At 45.3% G+C, this 9,701-nt stretch overlaps 1 protein-coding gene across 2 annotated transcripts; it reads right to left on the bottom strand.

The window, feature by feature from the left end:
- Nucleotides 1-426: 426 nt before the first annotated feature.
- LOC124054163 (formin-like protein 7) lies at nucleotides 427-4,206 on the bottom strand. 2 transcript variants are annotated; one of them, XM_046379819.1, is made up of 3 exons: nucleotides 3,800-4,205; nucleotides 3,572-3,660; nucleotides 427-1,933 (listed from the first exon to the last, which is right to left on the bottom strand). In XM_046379819.1, exons 1-3 carry the CDS (start codon nucleotides 3,802-3,804, stop codon nucleotides 1,191-1,193), a joined length of 837 nt encoding a protein of 278 aa, XP_046235775.1. In that variant the 5' UTR covers nucleotides 3,805-4,205; the 3' UTR covers nucleotides 427-1,190. The 2 variants fall into 2 exon arrangements, with proteins under 2 accessions (XP_046235775.1, XP_046235766.1); XM_046379810.1 differs by having other exon boundaries at nucleotides 427-3,660; nucleotides 3,800-4,206.
- Nucleotides 4,207-9,701: the final 5,495 nt, after the last annotated feature.

Here is a 9,701-nt window from a genome sequence, read left to right as displayed (position 1 = left end):
GATGTCGTCCAGGTACCGGAGATAGAGAAGGGGTTTGATGGATAACTTTGTGAATACCGTTTCCTCCCAATGGGCCAGGTAGATGTCAGCATATGCAGGTGCATATTTCCGGCCCATGGCGCAGCCGCACAGCTGGAGATAGTGCTGGTTATTGAACATGAAGTCGTTTCTCGTGAGCGTAAGGTGCAGCAACTGTAAAATATGACTGTCGGGTCTGGAAGGATCGGGGTATTTACTGAACATGTGTTGTATGGCAGCGAGGCCAAGTGGGGTTTCTATGTTAGTATATAATGAATCAATGTCTATTGAAAAAAGGAGAGTGTGATTGGGTAGATGGAGATTTCTTATTTTATTAACAAAATCGTAGGTGTCCTGAATATAACTAGGGTGGAGTTTGGAGAGTGGATTGATAAAGTAGTCTATGTATTCTGTTATTCTATAGGATTCTGAACCACAGTCGCTGACAATGGGACGGCCGACCGGAACAACAGAGGGGACCGTCCACGTCCCAGGAGGCTTGTGGATCTTTGGGAGCAGGTAAAAGAGGCGGGGCCTGGGCTCATCCGGGCCGTCCAGGTATTGTTTTTGTTTGAAAGTGATGAATTTTTGTGTGTAAAGTTGGTCTGTTATTTGCCTAACTAATGTTTGTGTGTCTAATTGTAATGGATGTTGTAATGTTTTATAATATGTGCTGTTGTTTAACTGTCTGTGTGCCTCTAATATGTAATTATCCCTGTCCTGTATGACAATTTGACCCCCCTTGTCTGCTGGTTTTATAACTATGTGTTTGCAATTACTTAATGATTTAATGATGTGTTTTTGTTCCTGACTAATGTTGGGTGTACTATGTGAGCGGGGGCGCCAGTGTCTGAGTGCGTGGTTATTGTTATGGATAAGCTGTGATATAGCGGGTGAAATAGTGTCAGTGTGTGGTTGCCAGTGAGACGGCCCAGTGAAGAGCACAGGCTCCCGCCTCTGCAATCCCTGAAAATGATCCAATAATTTTAGCCTCCTGTGGAAAGTGTGGAGATCCCCTCTGAGCTCCAGTCGGGTGGGTGGGTTGGGTGTTGGAATGAAAGTAAGACCTTTTTCCAGTATCTCCAGCTGTGCGGCTGTGAGGGAGAAAACGGCAGAGAGGTTAGTGATATTTGACAGATGGGGGGGAGGTGTAATGGAACAGTTTACTCCCGTTACAAGTTTAATTGCTGTTTCCAGTACCTGAACAACATCTCGGCCACCGGGCCAGTCCAGTGTATATTGTCTGTCTGCGTCTGAAATAAAAGCGGGTTAATTTCCGGGATGAAGGTGTATTTAGATGATATAACATTGTTGAGTTTGGTGAGCAAAGATTTCTTCCTGTGGTCCAGCTGGTGAGAGAAGTTTATTATTGGAATGTATATAGTGGCGTTGGGAAAAGTGATGTGACTAGTGCTCCACATCTGCTGTAGCTGTTTAGTGATTGTGGAGATGTCGTGTTCTGCTAAACAATTATTGAGACCGACTGAGAGAATTACTTGTGTTGTGGTGTGGCATGTTGGAATTTTCTTTAATATAGCTGTGATGTGGTGGAAGTTGGCTCCAGGATAGCTGTCTATTTGAATGTTTGCGTCTGTAAAAGGAGGAATGCGAGAAAGGTTTGAGTCACCTACGATCAGCGTCTTCTTCCGCACCTCCAGCGACCATTCCTGTAATTTTCGAAATGTTCGTGGATGTGTGTGTGGTTCGGGGCGGCTTGGGGAGCCAGGTGCAGCCGCAGAGACCCTGGTTGGGCGGGAGGTGGATATCTCAGATGGTAAGTAAGGGTTCGGCTTCAGCTTAGCTTTCCGTTTGCCCTTCATCGTCATTGATTTTTTATCCACCTCAGCGATTGTTTGGGCTCCGCAGGGCTCTGCAGCAAGCAACTCTGGCTCCCTCTGCTGAGAAGCTGATGAATCTGAAAGTGGAAAAGATGAAATGGTATTACTGCATGGAAGAGCTACATTGCTGTATGGCTGTCTGTGCTCTAGAGAGTTATCCAACATTTGTGGAAGGGGTGAAGAGTCTATGGAGGAAGAGAGAGGAGGAGGGTCATCGGGGGGGCAGGCGGAGGGCACCGTCCCTTTTAGCTCCAGGCAGTCGAGTACGCTCTTCGGGAGTGCGTGGATCTCCACTCTCGCTTGACGTCTGGGGTTGCGTCTAGGTCGTGGGGACCGGGCCCCACCGCCAGTGACCCCCACCGACGTCCTCCCCTCCCCCATGGGTGTACAGAGGCCTGAAAGGGGAAATTGTGTGTCGATGATAGAGGTAGTGGGGAGAAAGAGATGTGTCGGGGAAGGAGGGTGGTGGTTGGGTTTAGGAGAGGAATGAAGGGGAGGGGGGTTGGGGTTAGGGGTAGGGTGGTTGAGGTTAGGAATAGAGGGGCTGGGATTAGGGTTGGGTTTAGGAGAGGGATGCAGGGGAGGGGGGTTGGGGTTAGGGGTAGGGTGGTTGAGGTTAGGAGTAGAGGGACTGGGATTCGGGCTGGGTTTAGGAGAGGAATAAAGGGGAGGGGGGTTGGGGTTAGGGGTGGGGTGGTTAAGGTTAGGGGTAGAAGGATTAGGGTTCGGGGTGGGAGGAGGAATTGAAGGGGAGGAATGAGGTTTGAGGGAGGCAGGAGGATCATGATGGCTGGAATTCGGTGGGTTTCCTGGTTGGGGCAATGGAGGAAAGTCCAAGGGGGAGAGTCGAGCCAGGGGTGTGTCCTCCACCCTGGGGGGCCCCTCTGTTAGGAGGTCCCCCAAGGTGGTCAAAGAGGAGGACGTCAACTTCCGTCTGTATCGCACTCTCCCCCATTGGACAGCTTTATCAAAAGCCTCTTGGCTGTAGGGGGGGATATTCTCCAGCTCCGCAGCAATAACCTGGTCATAGTGCTCCATAAGAATGATCATATTGTTGTGCATCCATGTGTTTGTATTTTGTTTGACCTTATCAAATGTTAAGCTGTTGGGAGAGGCTGGTTTAATGAAAGAGGTGAGTCTTTTAACTTTATGCATCATGCCTTGTGGGTATTTTCCTTTACTGAATGTGTTATTGAGAATTTCTGCATGGTGGATGGCTTGAAGTAATCTGAAATATTTCTTTGTCTGTAGATGGAGTTCCGGTGTAAGTCTATGTGATGGTGGTGGATTACTGTTTACTCCCTGGGGGGGAGGACCGGGCAAGCACTTAATATGCTCCCCGCTCCCCCCCACTGGAAAAGAAGAAAGTGGTGTGAATCTGTTTGTAGTAATGATGTTCATATTGCTGCGGAGCTGGAGAAATATGGAAAGAAATCCCAGCTGACATCCGCCCCCACCAGAGCAATCGGGAGGAGGCCCTAAAAGGGAAGTAATTAATGAAAATAAAAGAAATAGATTAAAACAAGTAGTACATCCAAATCCTGCTGGAGATGGGAGTTAAGAGATAACTTGATGTTATAAAAGAGGGGGGAAGGGGAAAGAAAGGGAGATAAAAGGCTTAAAATGTAAATAAGAAAATATTGAATAAAAAAGTAAAAGCAAATTAATAAAACAATAAAAGGTGATTGCACATTAATACAGTGTATAAAACTCACAGTTCCAAGGCCCGACAGCGGTTTTTGGGCCTAGTCTTGCAAGGGGAGGGGGGGTGATTTCAAAAGTCCCCCCTCCCAAAGGCTTCCACCTGGTTTTTAAATAAATTTAAAAACCATCCAGAGGTTAAAAGCAGCAGCGACGAAGATCTTGGAGTGCCATCATCTTGGTAGTGAGTGGAAGTCTTCAGTGTGCACACGCTTTAAAAAAAGAGATTGTCCATCACTCACCCCATAAGATGTTCCTGGGCTCCTTCCTTATGGGTTGTCACTTCTGCTGTGGTGGAGCTGTTAAAATGCTGCTGTGAGCTAAAAACTGCTTAAAACAATCACTGTTTAAAAAAACCCGAAATAAATAAGATAAAAAGATGGAGGTCCTCAACGTTTCGCCATTAACTGGCTTCTTCAGGAGGTAATAAAAATGGCCGCCAGTTTGTCCTGTATATATAGAAAAAAGTTTAAAATGTTTGGGGCTGTGTCTATGACCTGGCATCCTGTGATTGGTCAAGCCAGGTCATGAGGTTTTCTCCATAAAAGGAGGTTGCCTTCAGGGACATCGTGGTGGCATGGAAATTAAAAAATTAAAAAGAAGAAAGAAAAAAAACAAATAAAAACATCCTAAAATCCAACAAATGTGTATATGTGTGTGTGTGTGTGTATATATATATATATATATATATATATATATATATATACACACCTAGATAAAAGCTATTTTAAAGGAGGATTAATATATAGGTATTTTTTATTTTTTATTTTCAAAAAGGTAATAAAAGGAGGAGGAGGGAAAGAGTGATAGAGATAAAAATCAAGTTAAAATGGTTAAGATAGTGGCTGAGGGGGGAACTCGGATGGGAATGGCCACAAGTGTGCAATACATGTTGAAATCGGGATGGTTAATATATCAAATAAAAAAGGTAAAATATATATAAAATATTTAAAAGTGACTTTCAAATAGGGGGTTTTTTTTCCTTTTAAAATGGTTAAAATATTTTCCCTGAAGCCCCGAGGCACTGGCAGGGTTAGGTTAGGTTTGGACGCAGCACCCCGCCAATGAGGGGTGCTCCGGGGGGCACGGGCTCTCGGAGATCCAGGGACCATGTTGGCTTTTTTTAAAAAAAAAAAAAATTATTATAAATTTGTTGTATTAAAATTCCCACTAAAACCTTGTAGGTTGGATAAAACCCGTCCAACATGCATTGCCATTGGGCCCATGAGCAGGTAAGGCCGCAGGAAATACCTCTTTTATCAATAAGCTCCGATCTCCCAGGGTCTCTCATCCGGACACTATGTTTGGAGTTGATAAAATATCCGCGAGCTGAGTTCCTTATGGAATACAGGCTGTGAGTTAAAAATAATTATATATGTGTATTTCTATAAAAAGCATCCATCCACATATATATATATATCTCTATATATCTATATACACCCAACCCCCATATCTATATGTACATATGCCCATACATATGTACCCACACCCATACACACAAACATACATACATCCATATACACACACACACACATACACACACATATATATATATATATATAAATACCTACACACATACATATACACATACACATCTATACACATACATATACACATATATACATTACAAAAGAGAAGAGGGGGGAATAAATAAATGGATAAAACATTTTTTTTAAAAATTTAAAAGTGGAGGGGTCCCACCTCCCCTATAAAATCAAGAGCAAAACACTTTAAGATAAAAATGCACACTTATAATAAAATACATAAAAGTAAGTGCTTAGTATAAAAGTGCCATACAAACATCAAATTAAGTGCTCAGTTCAATTCATAAAACCAGAGAAACGCATGCATAAAATGTAATACAAAAATATTTAAAATAAGTGTCCATCCTTATGTTAAGAATGTGGGATCTAAGAAAATAAAATCTGAATCTGAATCAATAAATAAGTAGATAATATATATTAAAAAGATAATATAAAAATAAAAGTAGCAATAAAAACCCTTTTTCCCAGCCGCACTGTGATTCAGTCAACTTCCTGTGGGAAAGAGGCCCTGGGAGATCAGGAGATCAGTATTACTAATAAATACTAAAAACATACTTTACCAACTGGAAATGGATCCCTCAGTTGTACTTTTCATTGAGTCCTGTAGGTTCTATTGTTTTTAAGAGATGGATCCATTTCCTCTCTGCGGCTCGTCTCTGAACAGTGGTCCAATCCCTATTGCTTTCCAGGCCCATACTCTCAACATTGTGTTGGCCATGGAGTTTAAAATGCTCATACAGGACACTTGTGCCACTCCCATTATTCATTTTATAAAGGTGTTGTTTTACTCTAGTTTCTATTTCATGTCTGGTCTCCCCCACATAAAGTTTGTGGCAGGCCTTGCATCGGATTGCATATACTGTATTTCTGGTTGTGGGGTTCAAGGCCTGCAACGGGTTGATGCCCGTCTTGGCAAAGGGGTTAAAAATATGGGGGAGACGAATAAAACCAATCCCCGAGCCTCGAGGCGCTTCCCTGTTCTGCTGGTTATTTTTGTTGATGTCCGAATGGACCAACAGGTCTTTCAAATTTTTGTTCCTTCTGTAGGCAGAAATCAGCCGGCAGTCCCTCAGCACGCCACAGCCCTCCCTCGCCCCCTCAAAATTAGCCCTCAGAGTAGACAGTAAGCCTTTTAAATTCTCTGAATATGTCATTACCAAGGGGACGAGGGCGGGACCGGGCGGCCGAGGGCAGTTGTTGTTGTATTTTTCTTTAAATGTCCGGCTGGTCTCTGCCTTAATGGTCCTAAGGAAGCGCCTCGAGTAGCCCCTGGTCCTCAGCGCACTAAAAAGGGTCCTGGTGGCCTCCTCCACGTGCTCTGGAAAAGAACAGATTCTGTGGAAGCGTATCAGCTGGGATTTTATCAGGCCTCTGTACGTATGTTTGGGGTGATAACTGGTTTTGTGAAGGAGTGCGTGGCGGTCTGTTTCCTTGAAAAATACTTTAGTGGCCAGTGTCTTTGTCTGGTCACTGGAGCTGCGGAAGAAGACGCACGTATCGAGGAACTCCACTGTTGCTGGTTGTAGATTGTGTTTAAGTTTTATTTTTGGGTGGTGTGAATTCAGTGTATCCATAAATGTGTTGAAGTCTTCCAGTGTACTGTCCCAGAGGCCAAAGATGTCGTCCAGGTACCGGAGATAGAGAAGGGGTTTGATGGATAACTTTGTGAATACCGTTTCCTCCCAATGGGCCAGGTAGATGTCAGCATATGCAGGTGCATATTTCCGGCCCATGGCGCAGCCGCACAGCTGGAGATAGTGCTGGTTATTGAACATGAAGTCGTTTCTCGTGAGCGTAAGGTGCAGCAACTGTAAAATATGACTGTCGGGTCTGGAAGGATCGGGGTATTTACTGAACATGTGTTGTATGGCAGCGAGGCCAAGTGGGGTTTCTATGTTAGTATATAATGAATCAATGTCTATTGAAAAAAGGAGAGTGTGATTGGGTAGATGGAGATTTCTTATTTTATTAACAAAATCGTAGGTGTCCTGAATATAACTAGGGTGGAGTTTGGAGAGTGGATTGATAAAGTAGTCTATGTATTCTGTTATTCTATAGGATTCTGAACCACAGTCGCTGACAATGGGACGGCCGACCGGAACAACAGAGGGGACCGTCCACGTCCCAGGAGGCTTGTGGATCTTTGGGAGCAGGTAAAAGAGGCGGGGCCTGGGCTCATCCGGGCCGTCCAGGTATTGTTTTTGTTTGAAAGTGATGAATTTTTGTGTGTAAAGTTGGTCTGTTATTTGCCTAACTAATGTTTGTGTGTCTAATTGTAATGGATGTTGTAATGTTTTATAATATGTGCTGTTGTTTAACTGTCTGTGTGCCTCTAATATGTAATTATCCCTGTCCTGTATGACAATTTGACCCCCCTTGTCTGCTGGTTTTATAACTATGTGTTTGCAATTACTTAATGATTTAATGATGTGTTTTTGTTCCTGACTAATGTTGGGTGTACTATGTGAGCGGGGGCGCCAGTGTCTGAGTGCGTGGTTATTGTTATGGATAAGCTGTGATATAGCGGGTGAAATAGTGTCAGTGTGTGGTTGCCAGTGAGACGGCCCAGTGAAGAGCACAGGCTCCCGCCTCTGCAATCCCTGAAAATGATCCAATAATTTTAGCCTCCTGTGGAAAGTGTGGAGATCCCCTCTGAGCTCCAGTCGGGTGGGTGGGTTGGGTGTTGGAATGAAAGTAAGACCTTTTTCCAGTATCTCCAGCTGTGCGGCTGTGAGGGAGAAAACGGCAGAGAGGTTAGTGATATTTGACAGATGGGGGGGAGGTGTAATGGAACAGTTTACTCCCGTTACAAGTTTAATTGCTGTTTCCAGTACCTGAACAACATCTCGGCCACCGGGCCAGTCCAGTGTATATTGTCTGTCTGCGTCTGAAATAAAAGCGGGTTAATTTCCGGGATGAAGGTGTATTTAGATGATATAACATTGTTGAGTTTGGTGAGCAAAGATTTCTTCCTGTGGTCCAGCTGGTGAGAGAAGTTTATTATTGGAATGTATATAGTGGCGTTGGGAAAAGTGATGTGACTAGTGCTCCACATCTGCTGTAGCTGTTTAGTGATTGTGGAGATGTCGTGTTCTGCTAAACAATTATTGAGACCGACTGAGAGAATTACTTGTGTTGTGGTGTGGCATGTTGGAATTTTCTTTAATATAGCTGTGATGTGGTGGAAGTTGGCTCCAGGATAGCTGTCTATTTGAATGTTTGCGTCTGTAAAAGGAGGAATGCGAGAAAGGTTTGAGTCACCTACGATCAGCGTCTTCTTCCGCACCTCCAGCGACCATTCCTGTAATTTTCGAAATGTTCGTGGATGTGTGTGTGGTTCGGGGCGGCTTGGGGAGCCAGGTGCAGCCGCAGAGACCCTGGTTGGGCGGGAGGTGGATATCTCAGATGGTAAGTAAGGGTTCGGCTTCAGCTTAGCTTTCCGTTTGCCCTTCATCGTCATTGATTTTTTATCCACCTCAGCGATTGTTTGGGCTCCGCAGGGCTCTGCAGCAAGCAACTCTGGCTCCCTCTGCTGAGAAGCTGATGAATCTGAAAGTGGAAAAGATGAAATGGTATTACTGCATGGAAGAGCTACATTGCTGTATGGCTGTCTGTGCTCTAGAGAGTTATCCAACATTTGTGGAAGGGGTGAAGAGTCTATGGAGGAAGAGAGAGGAGGAGGGTCATCGGGGGGGCAGGCGGAGGGCACCGTCCCTTTTAGCTCCAGGCAGTCGAGTACGCTCTTCGGGAGTGCGTGGATCTCCACTCTCGCTTGACGTCTGGGGTTGCGTCTAGGTCGTGGGGACCGGGCCCCACCGCCAGTGACCCCCACCGACGTCCTCCCCTCCCCCATGGGTGTACAGAGGCCTGAAAGGGGAAATTGTGTGTCGATGATAGAGGTAGTGGGGAGAAAGAGATGTGTCGGGGAAGGAGGGTGGTGGTTGGGTTTAGGAGAGGAATGAAGGGGAGGGGGGTTGGGGTTAGGGGTAGGGTGGTTGAGGTTAGGAATAGAGGGGCTGGGATTAGGGTTGGGTTTAGGAGAGGGATGCAGGGGAGGGGGGTTGGGGTTAGGGGTAGGGTGGTTGAGGTTAGGAGTAGAGGGACTGGGATTCGGGCTGGGTTTAGGAGAGGAATAAAGGGTTAGGGTTAGGGTTAGGGTTAGGGTTAGGGTTAGGGTTAGGGTTAGGGTTAGGGGTTAGGGTTAGGGTTAGATTAAGGGGATAAAAGCAGGATGGCAAATTTTGCCATCTTACTTTTACTGGAATAACTTGGGCTAGGAAGGTGGTAGAGAGATGAAACCAAGTCCTACCCCCCCAAATGTGGCCACGCCCTTTCCAACGGTACCACCCCCGAGTTTGTACGACATACGGTTCCGGAGATACGGCAAATTCCAAATCGTGGTTTGTTTCTATGGCTGAGTGTGTGTGTGAGTGTGTGTGTGTGTGTCTGCGTATGTGTGTGTGTGTGTGTGTATGAGAGTGTGTGTCTGTGCGTCTGTGTGTGTGTGTGTGTGTGTGAGTATATGTCTGTGTGAGTGTGCGTCTGTGTGTGTGTGTGTGTGAGTGTGTGTCTGTGTGTGTGTGTGTCTGTGCGTCTGTGT

This window comes from Scatophagus argus, chromosome 3, assembly GCF_020382885.2.
Source record: "Scatophagus argus isolate fScaArg1 chromosome 3, fScaArg1.pri, whole genome shotgun sequence".
Lineage (NCBI taxonomy): Eukaryota > Metazoa > Chordata > Actinopteri > Scatophagidae > Scatophagus > Scatophagus argus.
Note: the sequence above shows the minus strand (reverse complement) of the source record. Positions and strands in the feature narration are given on the sequence as shown.